General features: G+C 40.5%; 3 protein-coding genes across 4 annotated transcripts in view; 2 read left to right on the top strand and 1 right to left on the bottom strand.

Annotated features, from left to right (window-relative positions):
• LOC140931130 (kinesin heavy chain-like) overlaps positions 1 to 13,280 on the top strand; it is a 35,399-nt gene extending 22,119 nt beyond the window's left edge. Inside the window, exons 21-30 of one of the 2 annotated variants that reach the window (XM_073380880.1) lie at positions 548 to 657; positions 1,349 to 1,388; positions 1,548 to 1,609; positions 1,801 to 1,861; positions 2,273 to 2,344; positions 3,447 to 3,554; positions 5,525 to 5,744; positions 7,013 to 7,313; positions 10,200 to 10,483; positions 11,361 to 13,280. In XM_073380880.1, coding sequence (XP_073236981.1) covers positions 548 to 657; positions 1,349 to 1,388; positions 1,548 to 1,609; positions 1,801 to 1,861; positions 2,273 to 2,344; positions 3,447 to 3,554; positions 5,525 to 5,744; positions 7,013 to 7,313; positions 10,200 to 10,483; positions 11,361 to 11,398 — 1,296 coding nt within the window. In that variant the 3' untranslated portion in view covers positions 11,399 to 13,280. Of the gene's footprint in view, positions 1 to 547; positions 658 to 1,348; positions 1,389 to 1,547; positions 1,610 to 1,800; positions 1,862 to 2,272; positions 2,345 to 3,446; positions 3,555 to 4,489; positions 4,639 to 5,524; positions 5,745 to 7,012; positions 7,314 to 10,199; positions 10,484 to 11,360 lie in introns of those variants that run through there. The other variant, XM_073380881.1, reaches the window with a different exon arrangement.
• On the top strand, positions 8,865 to 9,988 carry LOC140931132 (cystatin-like). Its single transcript, XM_073380882.1, has one exon. It carries the CDS (start codon positions 8,878 to 8,880, stop codon positions 9,499 to 9,501), a length of 624 nt encoding a protein of 207 aa, XP_073236983.1. The 5' UTR covers positions 8,865 to 8,877; the 3' UTR covers positions 9,502 to 9,988.
• A 1,180-nt stretch (positions 13,281 to 14,460) lies between the features above and the next one.
• LOC140929736 (allantoinase, mitochondrial-like) lies at positions 14,461 to 25,596 on the bottom strand. The gene is made up of 11 exons (XM_073379451.1): positions 25,428 to 25,596; positions 23,997 to 24,148; positions 22,704 to 22,818; positions 21,914 to 22,060; positions 21,126 to 21,174; positions 20,896 to 20,989; positions 19,712 to 19,898; positions 18,408 to 18,546; positions 17,437 to 17,609; positions 16,330 to 16,362; positions 14,461 to 14,972 (listed from the first exon to the last, which is right to left on the bottom strand). Exons 1-11 carry the CDS (start codon positions 25,575 to 25,577, stop codon positions 14,820 to 14,822), a joined length of 1,392 nt encoding a protein of 463 aa, XP_073235552.1. The 5' UTR covers positions 25,578 to 25,596; the 3' UTR covers positions 14,461 to 14,819.
• Positions 25,597 to 26,243: the final 647 nt, after the last annotated feature.

Raw genomic sequence — 26,243 nt, 5'->3', positions numbered from 1 at the left:
GAAATTCATTAAACCTAGCTGTAACTGCGATCGTCGGTCAACGTTCGCAGGTAACAGTGCACTGTTACCCTCTGACGTCATGGATTTTGCAATGTTGCCCGCTCAGAGATTTCGGCGGGAAACAGTTTTATTGTTGGATGTCATATGACCTCGAATGAGAGCGCGCGCTGTTGGCAAAACATTTCCAGCTATATAACAAAACTGGTTGTTTGAAACGAAAAATCTCCGTACTTTGTATTCTAGTTCTTTATGGAGAACTGATACCATCGTCTTTTCTAAATTAAACAAGCCCCTCCCCCCTCCAAATAAGTTCCTCGTCTCTATTAAGCCCCCCCCCCCCCCCCCCCCCCATCTCCCCCCTCAAATGAGCTTGAAAGTAAATAAGGTGGCTTAATAGAGGATTTACGGTATGCCATTTCCGTGGTTTTGTCCCACGATTTATCGCTGATAGAAGCGATCAAATTTCTTTAAGGCACAGTATGATAGCAACCAATATGTATGATATAGTAAGAAGAAATTAATCGTTGTTCACTCGCATTTTTTGCAGTCTGCACTAGAGAAACAAATGATCAGCCACAGAGAGGCCCACCAGAAACAGCTTTCAGCTCTTAGAGACGAGATTGAATCACAGCATGCTGTTATTGCGTCCATGAAGGAGTAAGATTGTCCCAGATAACCTTTTCATATTTACACTGTTGTTTTTGTAATAGCATGCGAATACGGCCCCCTCTCTTCGCTTCCCGCTGTTGGAACGTTTTACTGAACTTTCTAAACGGCGAGTAAGCGATTTGATTTTATTTTGATAATAACACAACGTCAGTTTATTTGGTCGTGTGAGCTAGCTTTTCTCAGGACCATAATTGAGTGATTGGATGCAAATTTGCCTAGTCGGTAGGCCTCATTATTGCGCGCGACCGATGCTTTTGAGGTCACGTGGTCCGAGATACGTCACCAAAAGGCATTACAAAACATGCCTGTTATGGGGACCTTTGCTTGACATCTGGATTAGCAAACTTTTAAACAAGCTTTTTCTTTCGTACTCAATAGTGTATCCCTGTTCACAGAATGGAGCATGTGCTGGGAAAATATATATATATATTACTCGATTGAGAAAATCAAGTAGAAAGGTTACCCGAAGAAATAAAAAGATCGCCAAAGAGTAAATTCTTCGATCTTTTAACAAATTCTCTCAATGGAGATTGGTGTGGAGAATATGTTAGGAAAAACCTTCATCTTGGTGGTAACAGGGTGTCCTCACTTTTTGTTAGAGACATTTTAATATCTCTGCAGTGATATTTCATAACCTAAAATTTTTTCCTGTTAACCCAACATTCTTTTTATCCTTCAGGACCAATCAAAAGCAAGCTTTAGAGAGGGACCACCTCATGGTTAGTGCTTCATGTTATTATGTCATTTACTATCCACAGACGAAAGCATTCAATATTTTGCTGTCTATCTTTTTTTATGTGTTACGATTAGTTCTATGATAATGCGCTTTTTTTGTTTGAGATCATGTTCTTAAATTTCAATTCGTTTTCTTTGTTCAGATGGAGAATCAGGCCCTCAAGAGGGAACTTGAGGAGAAATCAGTCAGATTGGCTGACTTGAAGTAAGTCGTTACATTTCTCTTTTGTCCGGCTTTATTTTCGTCTGTGGTAAAATACTTCTTATCTCATTATGAATTAAATCACTGGACAGAAATGCCTTTACCTTTTTTGTCTACGCGTAGACATGGTTACTTGTTACTCTCTAGTATAACAATTTCGCCTTATCCTGTTTATATATATTTTTTTCGTTTAGCGTACAAGCTGAGAAGAGAGAGCAAGCAAAGAAAGATCTGAAAGGCCTTGAAGAGACTGTCGTATGTATCTCAATGCCTGGAATAGTTTGCTGTCAATACCACTCCCTTGCGGCTCGTGTGGCTCGTGCGTCTGTTGGTTCCAGTTGAACTTTGAACATTTGGATGCCGACATTTCAGTGTTCCATAAGATTGTGGACAACGGCAATAGTGGTCGATTTGTTAAACAGTGTCGTTAACGATTTCTATTATCTTGTTCTTGTACTTTCTACGAAAATCCAGTTCCAAATTCACTAGCAGAACCACTGTTCTCCGACACTTTCACTACTACAAGTGGGCTTAACTAATAACTTGATTACTAAATTAGGAGACAGCTGACATCTCTAGGGTGCTTGCTTTATTTCATTTTCTCACACAAAAGTAGTCACTATATTTCTTTCTTAACGTGGAGGATTTTTGTGATTTTAATTTCAGCATAAAGAACTCGCGACACTGTACCGACTTCGGCAGTTGTTTGTTAAAGATTTACAAGCTCGTTTAAAAGTGGTGAGTTGCATTTATCGTTTTTCATCCTTGACAGCATCAGACGCATGCATTCACTTCCCTTTTTCCTCAGACTGGTTTTCTATAGGAAAATGGTCATAGCTTCAACTTTTTTCTTTCTTAAATTTTGTTCAAACGACTGCTTTAAGAGCCTGTTCATAAGAGCCCAGTTATCAAATGTTAGAAATTAATTTTTATCATTTTGCGCTCAGTAGAGGGCTTCACCTCCTTCAATAAAATAACCGTGCTAACGTTTCGGGTGAAGAAGGTATCTTTTTTTTTTTGGAGAATACGCGAAAAAAAACTTAAAGCTAAATCTCTTCCTCGCAGTCGTCTTAGTCCTCGAATCTAAAGATTTCTAATAAAACTCCCTGACAACGATCGCGTTTGTATGCGTTTGCAAACTTTGACAGTTGTATGTAGTGATTTTGTTACCTCTGCGTCCTGCGTCCTGCGTCCTGGGTCCTACCCTGGGTGCCAGAGGCTTTTCATGCGCGGTTTCGGTCAAGTCTTCAAAAGTGGCCCGTGCCAAAAGCCGAAGACGTGTCGGCCTGTGACTGACGAAGCTCCTCGTCACACGCGAGAAAAAACCTCTGGTACCCAGGGTACCTGCGTCCCTGATGCATAAAATTCCCAAAGACGCAAAATAATTTATGACATGCGTCCCGTAGGACGCAAACAACGATCGATCGATTTGAAGATTTTTTGAGAGAATATCCTGTTCGTGTTATTTTTGTGGCTGTTGTTTAAAGATTCATATTTATTTTACTCTTTTTTGTGTTTTAAATATATAGAAGGACTATATTTTAATTTCAATAAACTGTAATAAAGAGTTTTGGTGTCTGTCTTCAGATTAACTGTCTGGTCACATAAAGGCCTAAACATGACTCTTTGTCTTTTTGAACTGGGACTCATGATTTTTCACAAGATGAGTCCAAGGACTCACCATAACTTTTGATACCAAAATCACTGTGTTTGGAAACAAAGATAGGAACGGCGGGAAAGTTTCCTCCACACGCGCGTACATGGGCTCAACACGCGAGTTGTCTCTTGTAAACACGTAATTAATTGACTGTCTTTTTGTTTGTTTGTTTTTTTTTTCCAGACCAATGTGGACACTGATACAGAAGAGGAAGGAGGAAGCCAAGCACAAAAACAAAAGATTGCTTTTTTAGAGAATAATTTGGACCAGCTAACGAAGGTCCATAAACAAGTGAGTGGTGTTAAATTATATTAAGTTTTTGATTTTGAGATAGTTTTTTTCAAATTTTGTTAAAATTATACTTAAAGTCCTTTCCAAATAATTGTCTCCCCTTGTTGAGTGTGCTGCAATCTGAATGTCGGTGTATGTCTTAGTTTTATTTTAGTTTTAACGTCCGTCCAGTTTTTGTTATTGTTTTATTAAATTGGAAATCTTTCAAGTGCTAAATGCAGGACTAATATTTTACCTTGCAAAATCGTATTAGCTTCTCTGACGCTATCCCGGGACCTCCTTAGTGAATGAATTTTTCAATAATATTATAGAGTTGACTTAAAATAGAAAAAGAAAGAAAAAACCTCCCGCCAAATTCACTCTACCATTCACTTACTGTTTTAAAAATCGAAAACGACCCGCAAAATTGAAAAAATCTTGGAGATAATCTGGTCTCGTTTGGACAGTGAACTCTATCTGAACAAATTATTTGACAACTGGGCTTTTAAAAAATTGCTTTAGCTCATACTCGCCGTTTTGTACTAAAAAGTTCCCCGTAATTTCAACAAGACTATCGCGTGGATTTGAAAATAAGACAAAACGCAAAGAAAGTGGGTTTCTTGTCAAGTAATTGTTTTATATTGGCTATTTATCCTTACTTAATATTACACTCTTACAATTGTACCTTGTTTTGATATTATACAAGGTAAACAAAGAAACAATGCAGATGTTGCTTCGCGTTGTCCCAGGAGTGCTCGACGCAACTACATGCAGAGCGAAAATATAAATTTTGAGAGAATAACAAACAGTTAGAAGAATTTCACGCACGAAGCGATTATTAGTCCGATGATCGCTTAGTGTGTGAAACTCGAGTAACTGTCTTATTTTCTTTCTCAAAATTTGTATTGTATAAAGTAAAAAGGTTTTTAATCGCATAAATATTTTATTCCAAACAGCTACAGGCCTTGAAGAAAGGGAAGCTTTTGAAGCAACAAATCAACGTTCTCTCACTTGCATATTAGTTATCATGGGAAATTATTTCGATTTTTTGTCTTTCCTTTTTTTGGTAATTTTGGTTTTACGAAAATACTCTATCTAAAAATTTCTAACAGAGAAATCCTTTCTTTACGCGTTCCGAATTCTTTGAATTTGTCTTCTCTTTGCTGGGGTCTCATTTAAGTCTTTTTATTGGTTGTCTACATCTGTGTGTGGAGATTTTATGGAGGAAAGAGTGCAACATCAATTAATCTTACCGTCGAGTGACCATACAGATTGTTTTTGTAACAATATGTTGACGGTTAATACTTACATTTTCCTGTGTAATTGAATTAGAGAGTTGTATTGAGTGGGTTAAAGACGTTCCAGTACATTCACATATTGGTATTAAAATGTAGAAATTTAGGTGGACTTTTAACCACGAACGGTGGGCGAAATTTAGCCTTCAAGAATATTTAAATGAATTTTTTAAACATTGGTTTTGTATTTAACTGAATATGGGTTGTAAGTTGTTAATAAAATGAAGTTTCATATCACTGAGTGAAATTATTCCTTGGACGAGAAAAATAAGCGAGACTACCCTTAGAGAAAGTTAACGGCAGAAACACCTTTTTATAGTTTTTGGTTGAAAGTACCAGCTTTCTCGATGTCTTTTTGGTCCGAATTGGGAATGGTTTCTTTAATGCCTTCTTTAAAACATGCGATTAGCGAAATTTCACTTTTGAGTCAAAGTTAAACGAAGTCTTTGCGTGAATGAAAAGCTACGAGGTTCAGTGTAACGCAACCGAATTACAGATGTTTGAGAAAACTGGTGCAGCACAAAGTTTTTATATAGAATCAATATTGGTCACGTACCTGAGTTAATGTTGTTAACAGTATTGGACTGATGCTGTCCTAATCCCTTTCTTGCAGTCCGTGTGGCGACTCAGTGGTAATTAAGATAAGTGCCTTCTGTTTTGATTTTAATCCTTTTAATTGTTTTGTCTGTTTCACAGCTCGTTAGAGATAATGCCGACCTTAGGTGTGAACTGCCCAAGCTAGAGAAGCGCCTGCGAGCAACGCAAGAGCGGGTGAAAGCATTGGAGCAGGCGCTGAAGGAGGCTAAGGAAGGAGCGCAGAGGGACCGGGCCCGGTACCAGAAGGAAGTAGAACGAATCAGAGAGTCTATGAGACAGAAGCAAGTAGCGGCTAGGAAGGGCGCTCAGGGACATATAGGTAACAAGCAGATGAAAACATTGTTTTTTTTATCGTCTTAGGCGGTTTTCATTTTCTTGTTAGTCTGGGTTACAATGGTGCCTTAAATGTTCACACGTAAAAACTTTCATTTGCATTCTCCCGTTTTAGGATTTCACCCCCAAACTTGAGTGTTAGATTTGACTTGTACATCAGCATACATCATAAACAGACAATACTACTTAGTAGCTCTCATTTATGAAAAGCTTTACCCCTCATGCATGCTTAACATTTAGAACACCATGGTCGACTAAAACAGCTCAGTCTACCAGAAAGTACCTCTCATTTCATTTCAACGGTCACATTATGGCTCCTGGGGGCCGTTGCTCGAAAGTCCCGATAATTAACGGGCTCGGTAAGCTGTTCCCGTTTACATTAAAGATCGAGGTTTCAATAGTTTTGCATGTAACATGATAAAACTATCAGTTAAAGAAACAAAATGGAGTAGTTTGCTAGCCAGGACCCGTGCTCTTATTTTTTATATTTCGATTTGAATATTTGATTTCGGGCCCGAAAAGTTACCGGGACGTTCGAGAAACGGGCCCCTGGTCGCGTTATTAAGTGGCGTCATCCTTACAAGTCGAAACTGTATTCTTGGTTTACAACTACATGACAAGGTGGTTATGTTAGAGCGGTTTTCATTTGAGTGTCGAAAAGTAATTGGTTTTGCACTTTCTACACGATGCGATTGGCTTAAAAGATTCGCGCCACCTTTTCATCCAATCAGAAGTAAAACCAAAGCCAATTGTGACGCGCTCGCATGCATTTTCCCGCGCTTTGCGTCAGCCACATGTAATTACTTCGAGTTTTGATTGGTTCAATGTATTGTCTGTGTCCTATGTGATTGGCCAGAGTAATTACTTTGGTTTTGGTTTTACGACACTCAAACGAAAACCACTCTAGAGGTCAAGACAACGCAATGTCTTTTGTGGTGGGGGGGGGGGGGGGGGGGGGGGGGCAGAGGGGGCAGAATTTGCTTGAAAATTTTATAGTTCCTAGGGAAGGGAAACGCTTTTGTTCTAATCACCAACATTGTAGTCTTCTTCGTAACTGCTAATTGTGTAGTCACGCAACTATCCTCCTCACTGGGGAAAAGCGTCACGCAACGATGCGCGACGACACAAAAAAACCGACTGCATAGGAGACTACCAACATGGCTGCCGTGGGGTCAGCTGCAAAGCAGCGATTGAAACAATCCATCATATTTCACTTTTTTATACATTGTATAATTTCGTATTTTTGTGTTCTAGCGAAACCCATTCGTCCTGGACAGCAACCCACGTCTCCTAACGTCCGTCCCGGAAGCAGTCCAGGTATTGGTAGCGCCTTATTAGGAATGACACGTCTGGCTGGCGGAACAGTCATGGGTTCTAACGTTCCCAGCAGTCCAAGCACGCCGAGCCTACCCAGTTCCCCAAATGGCGCCACTATTGTGACGCCGGTTATTCGTGGCGGGAAAGGCTCGGAACCTGTTGTCACCTACAGTAAGAGGATACGAAATGCTGTCAGTACGGAGTCGCTTAATCGTCCATTACCTCAGGGGAGCCCTAGGTATGACTTTGTTGCTTACATATTAGATTTTTAGGCCGTTTGCATGATGACGTTGTGTTGCTACTACTGCTAGCAGAATGGATTGCCAAATTTAAATATGAAAGGGAAAATGATATGGAGTCTGTCACTTGTAGTGGTAAAATGAAGCCATCGTGCAAATTGCCAATTAACGAGCTTTAGTAAAGACAAAACCGACAGCAGCGAAAACGTCGGAATTCGCCTTATTCAAACTTTGTCAAGTTTAAACCATCTCGCCTAGAATTTCAAATGTAGTTGGATTTGCCTGGAGTTACGTTTTTGAAGACCGCAATCCAAATGTAAAAAGAGAGAGAAGATTCATCTTTGAGTGGTTTACTTCCTCCATAAAACGTCGCACAAGAAAATTTCACATCGTGGTCGTGAAAGTCGGTTACACGTACGACATTGTTTATGTTGAGCTCACTAAGACAATCTGCTCTTTTCAAGTTCTCGTCGCCCTCGCCGTCGTCGTCGTCGCCGTGGCTAAAGCTCCATATTTTTGCGTACTCAAAATAATAAACTATTATGAATCCTGAACTAACTAGTTTATTACCCAAGACACGATTAAATTCTTAGCTAGAAGAAAGCGTCGCAATACTCTGTCGAAATACCGAAAAAAACTTAAAACCTTTCGAGGTGGGGAAGGAGAAAGGAAAACGGAGCTCGCTACAAGAAGAACTAATCAAAGAAATAATCGCCCACAGCCGTCATTAAGTTAACTATGAACAGTTTCCAGTTAACTATTAACAAATCTCCCGAACGCGGTGAAAAACGTTTTATTGACATTTTGAGGTCGCGCGTGTGTTTGGGTAGGGGCTGTGCCGAATTGCACCATGGGACTGTTTCGTGGACGATATTGGTTATTATGAGGTTGCGCGGGAAACTGGTTCAAACTGATGCGTCCCCCAAAACAGTCCAATAGGCAATTCGATACGACACCGAATCAGTCCTCCTTCAAATGACCAATACGTTGTTTCTTCGTGCAAAGTAGTGATAATATAGTTTAAGGGTTTTCTGTCTTCGCACCGTCGCTTTTGAATGAAATAGCGAAAAATACTCAAATGTACTTTTCCTGATTTTACGCTCTTTGAGATGTAGATTATCTTACTTCAGTGCGAATTTGCTCATTTTAGTCTGTTTTATTGAACAGTTGACGGATAAATGAGTCTGGCGCAACAAGATTATTGTTCTTTTCCTCATTATCATTATTTAAGTGATTAGAATCATGTTTACGGCAAACAGTAAACGTTAACTTGTACCACGTCACCAAGTTTTCACTAGTCCATTACCGGTTATTATATCTACACAGGAATAAATAGTTTCATTCCCGGATTATATATAAGAATAATTTTAGACAGTTTTTATTTGTTTCTCTCTCCTCTGCATTTTGAGAAATTGTCAACTTGAATCTCACCTTCTTGTTTTGCTGGAAACGTGATTTTAAGCTTTCTATAATTACTATTTTTATTTGTGTTGTCCCACGTTTTCTTTCACCTTGGACGCGCTTCTTTGAATAGCATTGACAGTAGTCTTCATACCTGTTAAAATGCCCCAGAGGTGTGGCTTGAACTGGTATTTAAACTGGTACTTTTATTCCGTGCAGTCAACAATGGTGAACGCTCAGTTGAAACATGCGATCGCGGTTTTATGCGTCGTTTTCCCTTTCTTACGAATGTTAAAATCTGCCGTTATACCTGGTGGTATCACAAAGATTGAGCAGCATGACTTATGCAGGCACCGAGAGCTTCTGGACGGACTTAACAAAGCTGTGCGCCTAGAAAACGCGAAACAACCTAGACCAGTCTTCAAGTTTGTTTATCTTCCTTACACGCTCGAAGCATCTAGTCAAGTTGTTCAGGGATCAATCTACCGGGCCAGCGTAAAACTTGCGCCTTCAAAATGTAGAAACGATTTGAACGAGACGAGGGAAGGCATTGAGGCCTGTGGATTGGATTTTTTAAACCCCAGCGTTTTACAGCAGGAAAAGTCGTGTACGTTTGAGATATGGTCTCGACCCTGGCTGGCAGAGCCAGAGCGTTTGCTGGTGCAGAAAGCCGAGTGTAAACCTTCTACATCTGGGCAAGCGCAGCCGTATCGCATTCGTTGGACTATGAAAGTAAACATTAAACCTCTTTGCAACCTACTGGTCGCTCCTCCGACTAAACCGTGATTGAAAACGTCCTTTCGAGATCTTGAGAAAGAAAAATGACTTTTGCGTTTATAGACAAAGTGCCTTTGTGTAACCATTTTTAACTGGAAAATGTAAAGGAATACTTTGTATCTGCGCTGTGGGTTTTGCTGTTCAGTTGATTGTCAATGTTATGGTAAAATTAAATTTAAAAAAACACTATCGAAACTTGCTGTGATGTTTTGCGGTATTTTGCGCTCTACGTTTTACAAACTGTTTATTTTGTTGTTCTAACCTTTGAGTTTATGGATGAATTGGTAATTGTGACCATACAGGTAAAAGTAAAAGCAAACCATTTGTTCTTTCCTATGATATTGTTTATTGTGCCGTACAAGATGGTTTTAACGTTTGAATCTTTCGATGAAACCCAACCGCCCAACGGCAAAAAGTGAAACCATTCGGCGTGGCCATTCATGTGAAAGCTACTTAAGTAATTGAATCATGTGAAATTTTTTTACTTTTATTACTTAATGTGTGTTATTTCACTTTATTTTCATAACTATCTTGCACGTTTTCGCCAGAACATTAGCTTTTGGCGTCTTGATGACAAAACCTTTAAATGTCCAGCTCTATATCTCCCGGTAACCGATTTGTGATCGGCGTATGCCATGATTGGCCCTTTTATATGTGATCTGGTGACCGCACTTTTTCAAGGAAATTATTTCTGGTTTTCTTTTCAGTTTGAATGGTGGAAATCCGTCACCTGACTACGAAAGAAGGCGTGGTTCCTCGGGTACAGCTATCGGAGGAGGCAACTCTTCCAACGCGCACATGCGCACTGCAGCCAGCGTAGACCGGCTCAATCTAATGGCAGAGGGCAATACTGGAAGGAAATTGCCATCAATGCCTGATTCAATGCAGAGATCACCGATGAAGATTTCAGGCCGTGAAGGTGAAATAGCTGCGTTGAAGAGGAGCAGTAGGCGGTCTGCTTCATCGCACAACTTAGTTAATAGTACGGAAGGTAAGAAAAGTTTCCTTTTTCATCCACAAGTCAATGGTGTGTCGATTATCGATCGAAATCTGTAAGCGACACGTTCATCGATCGTGGAAACTGTTTAATAGGTTATCGTAGGAATAATACAATTTCTTGTTGGCATATAAAGATATTAAAAACTTGGGTGTTGTCACCCGAAAGCGCAGAAAAAATTCTTAGCTCCAGGGTAGGATCGGAATCACGACCCTCCGAGTTGGGTTGATCAGACTCTAACCACTTAGCAGGGTCGAATCCACTTATGTCCCGTAACTGATACATTTCGTATGTTTTTGTCGTGTTCCACAACTCGGTGCAGCGGCTGTCCTAAGCTGAATTCTTATAATCGATGATCAATCGGATGGGTTAATCCGATTATTTCCGAAGAGCAAGAGTCTCCAACTAAGTGGAGAACTGGGGTGCTTACCATTTACTCAAACCACCCGGGGAAAAAATTGATACATAAACAAAAAAATAAAAAAATTGAAAAGGCGAGAGAACGACCCGCTACAAAGTATAATCCAAATCAGCATAGCAGATCAAAAAGAGTAGAAAAATTGCATCGCCTTAAATCACACCCCATATCTCTTGAAGCTTTCCGAGCGAAACAGCGCGAACCATTTGATTTTCCAACCGGAATTTCCGGTTTTCCCAAGTAAATGACAAGTACCCCGGGTCTCACATCTGCTGAAAGAGCTTGTAATGTAGGCTTTGTTACGGGTAAACGCGCGGGTGCTGACTGGTTTTTCCTGCCAAGGTCCCCTTCCGCAGATCCCGCGCGGTTTATTTTCGTCTGTGTTCGCAGACTAACAATTTGATAGCCTGGTACAGGTTGTCGCTAATCAGTCATTTCTCACTCTCCAAACAGGTGGACCATGGGAAATGAGGAAACAGTCAAGTTCTTAGAATCTCCGTGAATGGCAAAAAAATAGTCGCGTTACAACCGTGAATTATTTTCGACTACAGCGTTTGACGTGACTCAAGAATTTCACGTCAAATAAGCTAATCTAGTTATTGACGTTGTTAAGACAGAACTTACTTTGACCATTGCTGTTTTTACAGACTAAAAAATTGTGAACAATAGGGTAAAATAGGTAGAGTAAACAAATATCCCTGGGATTAGGAAGAGAATATCCCTGGGGTGAGATCTTACGCCCAGCGGGATTCATCAAGAGGGTTCGAGTAGTGAAGTTCAAGGCTAAGGTAGCTAAAATTTGTGGTCATGCGAATTGGCGATTTGTTTATTTAGCGTACCCTTTGTTGTATTTAAACTCTTTATTTGGTTTTCTGACTTCTTGTTGAGGTACACATACGACTTCAATTTGCGGCTTACTTCCTGGGTATTTTTTAAGATAATTTTCTGTAAATAATCTAATCGTGATTGTTCTTGGTTGGTTTTTATTTCTTTGCCTTCATTAGTAGTTCGTTCCTTTTTTTTCTTTTCAACAATCGAAGGCTGTAGATTAATTTTTTCCCCTATTTTACATATTACTTTTCTTTGCACCCAATTGTGCCGACACAACGATCCAAACATTTTTTTTTAATTGGTGGTTTGTGGACCCTTCAGTTAGAAAAAAACTTGTTCACTCCTTAAAAGTTAAACTTGCTTAGAGACTTCACAAATATTTCCTAGTAATTCGTTAGGTCATAGAAGGTAGTGGCGGTGTGGAAGACTTTGACCCAGAAGATATTCATGTTAGAGAAAATAATCGAAATGTAATTACAGTTTGGCACATTTTTTATTCAATTATTTAGTAATCCCCGCCACATTCCACCTTGAAATTGGCGCATAAAGAGTTGCCAAAATTATGATAGAGTTGTCGGTGAGAGGGTTTACGGTCGTTTCGGCAACGTCCTGTTCGCTGTCTTCTGAAGTCGTTTCGCTTACGTGTTGGGTCACTTCCCTAACTACTTTTCGCCTGGTCAGTGGCTGAAAGAACGAGGTATAAACATGCGAATCGCACTTTTTTGTATCATGGCTGAGAGAACGAGGCATATTCACGGGCAGCGCTCGTTTCGCTTCTTAGTGGAACGACATAGGAGGTTAGCGAACGGAACGTTAAGGAAACGACTCGTATGCGAAACAACCGGTCATCGGTGGGAGGGAAGAGGGCCGTTGACTATACATGTCTGGGAACTTGTTCAAATGACTGTACGGAAATTGAAAGCAGGATAAGTGGTTAACTGCATATATCTTGGAGTGCGGGTATTATCAACAACCAGTGTTCGTTCAAATTACTTTCATCGTTCTAACTCAAATATTGTTTAATCTCGTCTCAAGTCTCTGCGCCACGCAAAATGAAGATTGCGGGACAAGCCAAAACGTTTCTTTGAAGAAGTTTAAATCTTGGGAGTGAAAAATAGTATATTATTTGAGTAGAAACGCTTCGGAAAGACAAATGTTATTTATATCGCCGAATGATCTCAGGCGCTCCTCTCGGTGACCCTGGGTAGGGTTTTAGTTTACCAACCTCATTCCCAGGTCATGGAAACGAGGTTGTACGTAAACATGTTTAGTGTTATCCAATGGGCTTATTTAGTCGGAAGCTTGTTAGGAAGCAGCGATTTAATTATATAGTTTAACTATTCCTTACAAAGTCTATTTTTAAACTTAGCTCAATGAATATTAAGTCGGTTTGACATGGCTTGAAGCTAGATATTCCAGGTGTGAATTTAGTCAAGGAGCTTTTTTTATTTCAACTTTTCACGTCGACTGTGTAATTTGCTCGTGATGTGGCGTTAGCTTCAGTGTTAGGGGAGTATAATAAAAGCCGACTCATAAAATAGATGTCTTATTAACCTGTGTTTAGTTTGGTGTGAACATTTTGAGTTACTTATAATAATTTTAATTATCCGTGGGCCGGTTGTAGTACAGAGGACATTTATCAGTGAATAAGGACCTGCCTAAACTACAATCAGGGACACTCAACTCGGGTCACACTGCTCTGATACCTGTCTTTCTCTCTTCCAATGTTGTTTTGTAATGGTTTTTCGGTGGAATTGTCCAAGTTCGAGGCCAACATTGAAAGGGACAGGGAGAAGGAGGTCGAGCAAAACATGTCAACGTTATTCCTTCAATTGACCCAAGTTCTGATGTCACGGACAATCTATAACAAAACTATAGAGCCGAAGATCATCTTCACACGCAAAAAGTAAAGAGTAAACAGAATTTGAGAAGCCCCCGCCCTAGGTTGATTTAGCAACAGAACGGGAACGTCATTTCACGACGGGAAAGCGCGTGGAAAGGACTTCCGGTGCCTAATTTGCCGCTCTGCCATTGGTCAAGCCAGTTGTTTGATTTGCGTGCGCCGTCGACTACTGACGTTCCCGTTCTGTTACAAAATCAGCCTCTGAAACTCTGAAGATCACTGTCGCACAGGTTGTTTAGAGGGTTGCCCAATTCTCATCTCTTGTTTAAGTCGTGATTTTTGTGCTTCAACTCGTGCGAGTTGTTCAATTTCTTATAGAAATTATGCTTGAAAAAAAATACTTGTTAGCATAAGAGCAACATGATTTAGATAAGAAAGCAGAAAGGGTTGTATCAAAACAAGGTCAACCCCAGTGTCGTTTCCATCTGTGACTGTAAAGTGGTCTATTCGTGCGATTCGTACCAGTGGTGAGTGGTGATACTTCAGTGTCGGTGCCGGATCCAGATCTTGGGATAAGGGGGGGAGGGGTTGCCAGTCATCCATACCCTTAGATAGTGGTGGGGGGGGGGTCTCCAAAAATATTTTTTTTCGGTCGGTGAAATCGCATCTCCTTAGGGGGGTGAACTCATACACACTGTACAGCACAACTGTAGGCCTGGTTCAGCGACTCTCTCGTAATATGAGCTTTAACACTTGGCTTCGAGAGTTATTGGATCGTGTTGATGGCTTCGTTGGTGGAGAGAATACAATCACTAAACGGAATCTAAAAGTATATATCTTTTTATTGACTTATTCATTGCCTTCTTCTCTTCTTTATCCATATTTCTCACCTTTCCCGAGGAAAAATGTTTGTAGTGCGTACATTCAGTTAAAAACGACTGTATTTTATACGATATAAGAGAATCATTCAAAATCTTCATAAGTTATTAAGTAGAGGTTCGACCACTCTTTGATAACTATGGCCAGAGGAATAAATAGACCCTTTAGAAGAGAGAGAGCGTTGCGTAAGAAGAAGTAACATTTTACAACGAGTACCAAATGCCAGTTTGCTAGACAAATTATGACCATATCTCGAAAAAATCACGAAAACACGAAGACAGACTCATAGTCACCACAGAAAGTAACCCAACCACATTCGAATTCACTCTCAAACGTTATCAAAACTCATTCACTGTTATCTAAATTTTCGACGTTGCACTTCCATGTTCCGTTTCAAGAAGCAGTTGTCCCGCGGGATGATCGCAGACTCTGTCCCGTTCATAAACTACGTTTCCTCGTAGTATGGTTTTGTGGACGACTCCCCGTAATTTCATGTTGTGGTATGGAGTTACCTGAGAAACAAGACGGGAAATAAAATGTTGACCACTTAATAAACAGTTTTTCAAGTCAACTGGTCCATCAGTTTCCTGGGTAGGGGGCCGGGGGGAATAGGCTATTGGGGATGTGCCGCTGGATGGGGTCACATTTTCACGGCTGGATTGACTATAATAAACGAGATCGCACATTTTCGGGATTTGGAGGACCAGAAAATTCAGGTAGGTAGGGATTTAAAAATGGGAAGATTTTTACTTTATTAAGTTTAACCAGTGAGTCAATAGTCAATTCGTTTTAGGATGACCCATGCAAGTTGAAAGGCCTTATTAAGTAGATGCATAAACAGAAAGTTACAAAGTTGGGATCGCGAAAATTACATTTTCCCAAAAGTGAATAAGATGAGGTCTATATTTGGCCACAGAATAGACTATAAAAGGGTAGGCGCCCTGAGAGGGCAGCGACACATACCCAGCAAGAATTAACCCAAGTAGCCCCCCCCCCCCCCCCCGGATTAGTTTGGAGCTGTGATCCCTAGGGTCTGGAAGGGTATTTTCGGGATCCGGGATTTGACCAAAATACGGTGCGGGATTCAGGAAAACGCAGTACCGTAAAGTCCCACTTTAAAGCCCTGGGTTTATATAACTTCATAAGGGGTTTTGGGTGGGCTTATAAACGGGGGACTTATATCCGGGGGTTATATAAGCGGAATAAAAGATGTTTCGGAACAACGAGATAAAACGCGTGCTTATTAATTTTTTTTCATTTTTATTGAGGTATTTGGAAACAAGAGAGGATTTCGGGAAAGCGATGAAAATAATAGCGGGATGCGGGATTTTAGTGAAAAAGGAGCGAGTGCGGGATAAGCTGATCTTGGCTTGAAGGAATACGTGGACTACATTTATGGTATCGCGAACCTAAAATTAACATCTCGCTGCAGAGTTTTTTTACCCTTAAAACTAAATGGACAGGCCCAAACATAAGTAAGTAGACTATACAGTAAATACAATAACTTTAATATTAAACAAAGATTGGTACTTATATACTAGATACAGAAAATTGCTACCATTTTTGCTCTCTGATTTCGGCTTAATGATGACATCATCGAAACGTTTGGTTATTTTTCGCTCGTTTCTATTCTAAAGTGCCGGTTAAACGAAATATTTCATTAAACTATAAATCGCTTGGTAATGGTCCAATATCGATATATTAAAATCCATACTTAACTCCGAGGCTTGGGGGAATGAAACAAAATAAATGTATTATGCACTGCTGTGCCGCGAGATGATTTCTTTTGTTTTAGTTGTTTTATTCCCAAAGCCTCGCAACCAAGTAAGAATTTTAGTACAGTAGAATCAGGCTATCGATATAAAATACCTTGTTTTTATGACGAGTTATTTTCTGGTCAATCTGAAATGAAAATGAAAGCTTTAGATAGAACCAATGGAAAATATAACTAAAGAAACAAAAAAGAGCCAGCGTAAATCTGTTCGTTTTTTAATTTGATGAACACGCGAACCTGGTGACTGTGTTGCACGAACTGAACGCGCGCGTCAAGCGATCTGGACGCGTGTATCAATTGAGAAGTGCAAGCAGGTAGGGGATGAGTAACCTGCGAATACAGCCCTCTCTTATCGATCCTCACCGCTAAGTCCCTAGCGGTGAGAAAAATGGTCCTCTCATATGTGCTTACTGGCTATGAATATTCTTTACTCAAGTAACCATAAAAAAGAAAAATAAATAAATAAATAAAATAAAAATAGAAAAAAATATGTGCGATGACGGGTATCGAAGCCAGTACCTCTCCACCGGAGGTTAAAGTAAAAAACGTTCAGTAAAGCTGGGTTCTACTAGTTCTTTTAATTCCAAACAAGTTGTGAGAACATCGTTTCTCGGTCCCAGACGTCGTGTCTTCCCTCTCCCGGATGTTCGTTTTTCTACGTAGACGACCGAAAACCGAAAGTATAACAAGGTCTGCCAAAGACAGCCCAGTAACAAGTTTGTTTCACTCTGTGTACGCAAGGTTGAAAAGTCATCAAGTATCTATCGAACGCCGATATCGACTGTAACTTACGAAATTCTTGCAAATTTATTGCTTGTAATCGAATAATTTTCGAAATGATTAATGGACTTTTTCAATATTAAATTGTTGGGCTTTAAAAAGGGGGGGAAAGGAATCTATGGATTCGTAGAGGAAAGGGGGGGCGATAGCGGGTATTAAACCCGGTACCTTCGGCTGAAGCGTTAACGCCTTGCGTTACGAGAACAATAGAAATGTTACCCGACGATGATTCGCAACAACGATTTATTGCGCGACATTGTTGCCACATTGTTTTGAATAGTTACAACATGGTTCCAAAATTGCAACGCTGTGTTGCACTAAAAATCGTGGTTGCGAATCGTCCCGTGTAAAATCACCTTTACGGACTTACAGAGACGTTAACATAATTCAAAGATAGGAAAACTTAAAAATTTCGCCTTTACCACAACTGCTTCTTCGGGATCCCAAAGAACAAAGTCAGCATCCATGCCCACGGCGATCTTTCCTTTACGATGACTCAAGCGGCTCAGCTTGGCAGGCTCTTCACACATCACACGAACCACATCATGTAGAGAGAAACCTCGCGTGCTGGCCTGACTCCAGAATATTGATAAACCTGGGGAAAACAACGCAGGACTTAAAAAAATCGTCGGTGAATTTTAAAGTAATTGTTTTGATGCGTACTATAGTCTCCAGTTTCCTTAGCAAAAAAAGAAGTAGCCCAAGGATTGGTGTTGAGAGCAAAGTTTTTTTAGGCTTTAAAAACATAAGTGTACGCAAGGGGAATAATGAGCAGAACCAAAAGAAGGCAGCATCATTTAGTTCGCTTCTTCCATTTCCCATTCTCACGCTTAGTATGTTTCTTCCGAGCCGCCCGCCTGTATCACTGACTAAAAACACATCTTTCTCATGTATTAACCAGGCTTAAAACTACAATCACATATCTATTCTACCATTGCGCATAAACACATATCGACATTCTAGTCCTAGCAATATGCAGGATATTTGTCACATGAACCTGCAGTTCTCGTCACATTAGTTGGGACAGTTGTGGTATTTTCTGCCCTCTCAATGTTGGTTTTTGCGAGTTGGCATGTCAGAAGCAACAAAATCAACACTGGGAGGGAAGGAGCACAACTTTTTGTCGAAATATGGGTACAACACGGGGTGTCCCAACTTAAAGTGACGAGTATTGTAGTTCAGTGGCCTTAGCTCACACGAGTCTCCTGTAACTTGATGGTCGACTCTCTATTGGGAGCACTCAGATTATTTCTTCCGAGTCGGCTGTCTTTCTCACCTATGATATACTAAACATGCCCATTGCCTTTCTTTGCTCAGTAGCTTGTAGAATAGCTTGTAGCCACTCATATTAAAATTGTAACAAGAAAAAGAACTCCTGCTCTTCTTTACCTACCATATTGTACTCCAGCGATTCCTCCCCAGGCTGCCATAAAATCTCCTCGGTCCAACAGCTTTAAATCCACAGTGCAAGGGGAATGGTCCGAGATTACAAGATCAATGTCACGTGACTTTAGTGCTTCCCACAAAGCCTCCTGTGGCGGGAAGGAAAAATTAAAAATATGATTAGAATACGAATAAACAAAAAAATTAATGCTGTTGCTAATTCAATAGACCCAAGTTTTTTACAACTTTTGCCTGGGATCAGGTATCGAAAATCAATCAACACGGCTAAAAAGAACGCTTAAAAATTAGTAAAGATGCCAAATTTGAAAGTGATTTGTTGAAAACTAACAAAGATACAGCCGCGCAAAATCGCTGAAATTTACAGACGTTTATATGGTGGGGGGCAAGTTCGTGCCCCCCACCATATAAACCTCCGTAAAAATTTCGCGACTTTGTGAAGCAATATCTTTGCTCGCTTTACCCTGCGAGCATAGGATTCTTTCTTGCATGACCTTAAGCGTTTATGAAGCTTGTCTGCCGCGTAGTTGGTTTAACTATTGGTAAACGCTAAAAGCCATGCAAGACTGAGAGAAACTTCTGCTCGTAGGGTATGCTCGCTTATAGGTATCAGCTTTAAACTTGGTAAGTTTCTTCAATTTAAGGTGCTCTTTTCAACAGTGTTAAGACCGGGATATTCGCTGACTGATTTTTATCGAAAGTTGAAAAAACCGTGGAAGAGTCTATTGCCTGAGGACCGAAAAAGCCCTTTCGGCGTCTTGTCGCAATCCATGGGACTCTTTTGGTTTTGAGACGACATTATTTTCGATGCCGTCGTTGAATGGGCGTGGCACGTGACACCAACAACAACATCAGATCATCAAGAGTAAAGGTCATGAGAATTACTAAATTGATTACCAGAGGAAAAATGCTTTGATCTTAAACCAAATTCTCTCAACTGTTCTCAAAAGAAATGTATGGAGATCAGTCTGGAGAATTTCTATGTGGACCCTGGGGCTTAAAGCGGTTTTCATTTGAGTGTCGAAAAGTAATTGGTTTTGCACTTTCTACACGATGCGATTGGCTTAAAAGATTCGCGCCACCTTTTCATCCAATCAGAAGTAAAACCAAAGCCAATTGTGACGCGCTCGCATGCATTTTCCCGCGCTTTGCGTCAGCCACATGTAATTACTTCGAGTTATGATTGGTTCAATGTATTGTCTGTGTCCTATGTGATTGGCCAGAGTAATTACTTTGGTTTTGGTTTTACGACACTCAAACGAAAACCACTGTAACGGGTTAAACAATTCAACGTACTTGGTTTGCAGCATCTCTGACTGGCGGACAGCATTTGAACTGAGTGGCACCATCAGGGACATCCTCAGCTAGGAGCGACAGATAGTGGTGTGTAGTTTCTATGGTGAGAGGGACTCCTTCCTTTCTGGCCTTCCTGATCATGGGCAAGGCGCTGGCTGAAGAAAGGTGCACGATATGACAAGGAACCCTAAAAGAAAGTAATACGCAGATTTAGAAATAAAAGTGCGACGGCTTTCACGAAGGTGCGCGCAGATCTAACAGCGAGCTTCACTAATGGCAGAGAACAGAGACTGGCGGAGCGGGAAATTGAGCACCGGAAGTCCAGTTCAGTCATTTCCGCGCGCTTTTGCGTTCTCATTAGGGAGATAAAGTAATCTCGAACCCAGATCTCCTGATGACGAAGCCGACGGCGAGATCTGATCAAATGCGATCTGTACACGTGATTGCCCGTCAAATTTGTATAGCGTAGTGTCTTTTCTATGAGAGAAAATTTGCCGGTGAATTTGGGCGAAACCACACCTCAAGAATCCATCAAGTCCACTTCCTGTTGACGAGCGTAAACGCCATGGCTTAAGCTCCCAATGTAATATTGAGTTGTCAGTTTGAAAAAATTCAGCGGCGAGAAATTTGACCACTTAAAAAACAGAAAGAGCTACGTGCTGTAGCTAGCGGGCCGTATGCGAATTTGGCGGGCCTGTAGCACCACGATGTTAGTTCATAAATAGGCTTTTGACATTATCAATGTGCAGCAAACACATAAAGGTTTAGAGATTCTTATGCACGCTCTTTTCGATATCTTACGTTTAGTAACAAGTAGCGCTGTAAAACAAGAATAAATTTATCTTTCAGTTCGGCAATCTACATACTGCTGGAATGAATGAAGGATTTTCTTTCAACTATTCTATTACAGTATTGTCTTTCATATTACAATGTTCCCACCAATAGTAGAGCTCCATCACTCAGTATAAAGCGTGCAAATATCCCACAATGACGAAAGACCTCACGAAAGGCCATAAATCAAAACGGTCTTTCATGTTGAACAAATTACGTTTTAAAAAGCGCACAAAGTACGCGATAGAGCAGCTTTCTTATGCCATAGTGGTTTGAATTCACGCATGGACTGGTAGATTTATTATATATATCACATATAACAAAATAATACTTGCATTAAATATAAAACTAACCTATATTCTGTACATAGTTTAATCACCAGTTCAATCGCTTGGTTTTCCATGGCTTCAGGCCGTGACTGTAGGAATGTATTGTATTTAGCAGGGTCTGTTAAGTACACAGAACATGACATGAGTAAAAAAACAATCACTAAACCTACGTCTATTATTACAGTACATAAAATTACAATATTCAGAAATATAAATAATGACCTTCCAAAAATAAATGTCCAGGCTTTGCCTACCTTTGCTAGTGCTCTCTGCCTCTGCAGGCAGCTCAACTTCAGCATGAAACTAAGTCGGAGCAATAAATTAGGACAAGTTAGTTTTTTTTTTAAGGGGATTGTGATACATGTTTTGTTAGAGGTAAAGGTAAAGGTACAATACTTGTTGCAAGGTAAAATACATCGAAGGCTCCGCGCAAAATGCCGCTCTATGCATTTGCCCTTTCTACTTGGTCCCCTAATTTCCCATCTTGTGGCAATACTAGCACCAGCATTTAGTTTGCCAATAAACGTTCTTCGCTGCGCTTCCTCCTACCATGTTGTTTTGTTTTTATTTTCCTTTAACATTTTTTCAGATAAGCACATGCGTACACTACATGGGTACAGGTAGCTACGCTCCTGGATTATTTTGTTGTCTGCAGTAAGAAGCACCAAGAAGTATCACAGCTCCCCCAGGGGAGGGACAGACATTAAAAAAACTGCCCCTGGGAGAGGGGTACCCATTTACACACCTCTGTGCAGAGAGACACAGTGAAGCAAATCTCTTGCCTCTGCCACAGACTCTCAAAATAACCCAATGGTTAGGCTAAAAACTGGACCTACAATCCAATGATTGGTAGGTTAACCACAAGACTATCAGAACCCACATTGAAGAGTTTTAACCTAATACATGGTCTAAAATTAGCACTATGGCAACATAACAGCTTTCATTGCAATTTTTGCAACTCGTTTCCTGGCTCCCATCAACTGGCAGTCATCTCCCAAACCCCTTGCCAAATGCCTGCTTTGTTACTAGCTAGACTACATACCAGAAACACAGCATCTGTTCCCTGCATTTGTTTCATAGCCAGTCTGACATCATTCTCTGCAACACAAGGGAATTCATCAACTCCACTGTGTATCAGAAAGCATTTGAATCCCTTGATTCCGGCATTCACCATGGGTTTGATTTCAGCCTAAAGGAGGAGGAGAAAACCAACAAAAACTGTCAGTTTATTTACCAACAAAAGTACACATAATTTTTTTTTATTCATTACCTAGCTATAAAAGCCATTTCTGACTCTGTCAATGGTTAATTTTTGGTCCTTGACTTACTGTTCTGACAAGGTAAGATCTTTTCTTATTCTTACATTCAGCCCACGTATTAGTACAATATAGTTCTGCAAAAAAACTCCAACAAAATGTGGTCAACTGCCCTTTTTGTTTGCCCCAATAAAATACACATTTTAAAGACCAGGCAAATCCTTTTTAATATGCCTATTTTTTGTTCCACAAAAAGAGAGCCATTCAATAAAAATCATATCAGCCTGACATTTTCTCGAAGACTCCATGCTATAAATTACAGATCCTTATCACCCCTCCCTTGAGTTAATAAGGCTAAACTGTAATTTAATTAGGGAAGGTTCACCTCAAGACAATGCTAGAGATTCAGCGGTTGAGCCCCAGGCAGGCAGGCTTGTGCAGGGTGGCTACTCAGTCTGCAGGGGCTGACATGTGATTGCATATCTCAGGGTAAAAGGTACTCGCTCCTAATAAATGCCTTGTACTTGGGGCATAAAAAGGGGAGGTGCAACTAGGTCCAAAAAAATGGATACACACCTGATTTCCAGGTACTACTCCACCCCAGAAAGCAACATCTGTCCAACACTTATTCCTTGCACTTTTTAGTTTAGTGTAAAATCCATCCAGTGTGGTGGTAGGTGGGATGGAATTCCTTCAAAATGACAAGACAACATTCTTTCAGGTCAACTGTTACAAAATATAAATAGTTTAAAGCAAAAGTTCTGTGGTACAGTTTTCACAAGAAGATGGTTAAATTCCATTGGAATTCATCCACAGATTTAAGGTAGAGTGACAAATCATTTCGCCACCTTTTTCAGTCCAGGAGTGAATGGCAGGTACAAAACACAGGTCGCAGGTCATGAGTGCAGGTCACTGTTGTATCAATAGACAACCAAGACAAGTAGTGGCCCTTAAGCTAATACTCAGTCTTGGATAGTGATTAGGGCTCAGAACCACAATTTAGTGTTCTTTGTTCTTTTAGTGTTATTTACTGCAGCAGGGTGACCCTGTACTCTAATCTGCACTTGTGATCTGTGACCTGTGACCTGCATTTTGTACTTGCCGAGGAGTGAATGGATTAACTCCGTTTTATCAAAATGCAATTGCAATCCTACAGTTACAGGTTCATGTTGCTTTGTTCCTTGGTGACCTGTTACTTCACTCCAAGGTACTAGGCCATGCCAAATATCGACAAGTTTCACATTTTTTTTTGTTTGTTTTACTAACTTCTATTGGCATTTCCAGTCATTTGTCTTACTTTTATTTGTACCATTACCTTGAAATTTTTGACCTTAGAGTCTGCAGGCTCAGAAATTTTGAGAAGTAATTCTCGCGCTCAGAATAACTGATGAAAAACGCTCAAGCCTTGGTCTTGAATTTTGAAACCAGGGTCTTGCTGTCTCACAGAGTCTCAATTTTTTTTTTACTCCTCAAAGAGGTTTCAGATTTTGAAAGGTCACAATGTAGCAATTCATCCACTGACTCAAAAGTTGTTAGCCACTTACAAGACATTCCATCATTCACTCAAGTGATGAAAGGGTTGAAAGCATGGCCAAAGGGTTAAAGCCCAGGACTTGCAATTTGGAGGCCACAAGTTCAAGCACAGCTTTGATCACTTGCTCTACATTTAAGTTCACAGTAGTCCTGAGTTCAGCTCCTCAGCCACACTTGTAAATAGCCTACTGGTTTGCCTCCAGCCAGTTGGGATTCTTAACCCTGTTTAAGTTTTGATTTATTTCAGGCATTTGGTCGGCCCTACTTGAATTTGATTTATAAATACTACTGAGGGTAAATAAAGAACTTATTATTGTTATGATTATAAAGACTCACAGAGGCATATCTACAATGGTAGTAATTCCTCCAGCGGCTGCTGCTTGGGTAGCAGTTGCAAAGCCTTCCCAGTCTGTTCTACCAGGCTCATTGACATGCACATGACTGTCAACAACACCTGGCATGATAACAAGATCTCCTACATCTAGCACCTGAGAGATAATCACATAAGAAAATTGGATGGTGTCTCCATTTCAATAGCAAGTACAGCAGTCTCAATTATAATGGAAGAACTACAGTTTCACCTCATAAAAGGGAATTCAAGGCAGTGTTGGATTTCTGGATTTCTCGCCATGGATTCTACATTTCAGGTACTGGATTCCAGTCTTTGTAAGTGGAATTGGGATTCTGGATTCCACTTGTAAGTAGGATTCTTGATTTCTTGAGCTGAATTCTGGATTCCAAAGCCCGGGATTCCAGATTCCACAAGCAAAAATTTCACGGATTCCAAAATCCGGATTCCCTTAAATGGGGCAATTAGGCCTTTTATAAGGCCCGGGGGGCTTAGCCTTCCCGGGGGTACTCCTAAGAATGGTCCCTGGCTGTGAAGCCCAGGCACCAGTTGTTCAAAAGGTGGATGGTGCTATCCACTGGATAGCGTAATTGGTTTCCCTAACACTTATCCAATGGATAGCGCTATCCATCTTTTGAACAACCGGGGCCAGTTCTCTAAATCCAAGACGTCATTATGCACACCCATTTTCAAACCTGACTTCTAAAGGCATACTCATTTTCAAGCCTGGCGTCTAAGAGTTGTACTTCTTTTTAATTTGTGAAGCAATTACATCGTCCGAATGAATTCACCACATTGTTAAATTGCCTTTTTCTACTTTTAGCAGTATTAGACAAACTGGCTGTTCTTCCTCTTATGCACTTAGAGCTGAAAAGAAAAATACGTTTGTACAATTTTGTAGTTCCATTGAAAACTTATATTCAACTTCAGACCATAGTGAGTAAAACCTATACCCATTTTCAGACCAAAAGAGCTCAAAAATCATACTCGTTGGGGTGGCACACTGCACACCCCTATATTACAACAGTAGCCCTCAACCACTGCACCCCCCCCCCCCCCCCCTCTCCCCTGCCTCCCATCCTAAACAAAACATGGTTAGCTTGGTCAGTAGCAGGATTTTACTAGCCCAGGCTCTCCCCTTCTCCTCAAGAGTTGCAAGTTTACCTTAAACTTGGACAAACTCTCAACTCTCAGCGCCTTTTAAATTTAATTAAACCAACAGAGAAAGAAGTGACTACCCTCTGCTCTACAAACCGCTTGATCTTTGTCTCTCGGATAACTATTTACACAAAGAAATGACAGTCCCTTCATTACTAGGAAACATTAAAAACAGTGTCCCCAAATAGCACTTCTTCAAACTCGGTGGTTGCAACTTTTAAAATAAATAATTCTTTTACAGCTTCGATAAAAAATTTCACCTTGGCTTCTAAGGTCCTATCATTTCTGTGAAGTCCTTTTTCTATACCAACGATTTTTCCATTCTTCACGCTGATGGATCCAGAAGAAATGCAATCAGGAAGAACTATTCTGTTGCCTTTGATGATCAAAAGTTCATCGCCGTCCGCCATATTGGAACACGTCGCTTCTGTGTCCCGCCCCTTGGTCCCAGGACTTCACCTTTAGTGGGAAATACAGGAACGAGGAATAGAAAATATGGGGAATGCGGAATGCAGCTCAGGGAAAACTGACAAATGATAGAGACCTGGATCAGTGAAAGGATTAGAATAAGATTCTGGGAAACTGACCACTTACTTCTTCCAAAACACATCAATTTGCTCCTTGAAAAAGAAATAGAGAAGTTAAAGTCGAAGGGCAGGGGTTGGTGGAAGGTTTCGCAGAATGTTACACCAAAGAGAGCCGCGTCTGTGTGTTGTGTTGTTTTTGAGCGTTATTGATATTTCGACGTGGTAAATGCAAACGAGCAAAAAAACCTGCTAAACCGTCAAATATGTTCTTGCAATATCGTGATGTAAGAACATGTTTGACCGCTTCTCTACTTTACATGTTTCAATTCGTAAATCACTCGGCACTCGTAAACGATGGACGTATACAAAACATGGACCACCTCTTTGGACCTAGTCCATGGACTTCTTCGTGGACCCGGTCCATGGACAACCCCCGTGGACCGCCCTTAATTTTTGAAGGTGAATTTTTACCAGAGGTCTAAACGGATTTTAGGAACCTTAAATGGATGAAACTGCGTAAAGTTTTAGTATATTATCAGGGTTAATAAA

This window comes from Porites lutea, chromosome 3, assembly GCF_958299795.1.
Source record: "Porites lutea chromosome 3, jaPorLute2.1, whole genome shotgun sequence".
Classification (NCBI taxonomy): Eukaryota; Metazoa; Cnidaria; class Anthozoa; order Scleractinia; family Poritidae; genus Porites; species Porites lutea.
This window is presented reverse-complemented; position numbering and strand designations above follow the sequence as displayed.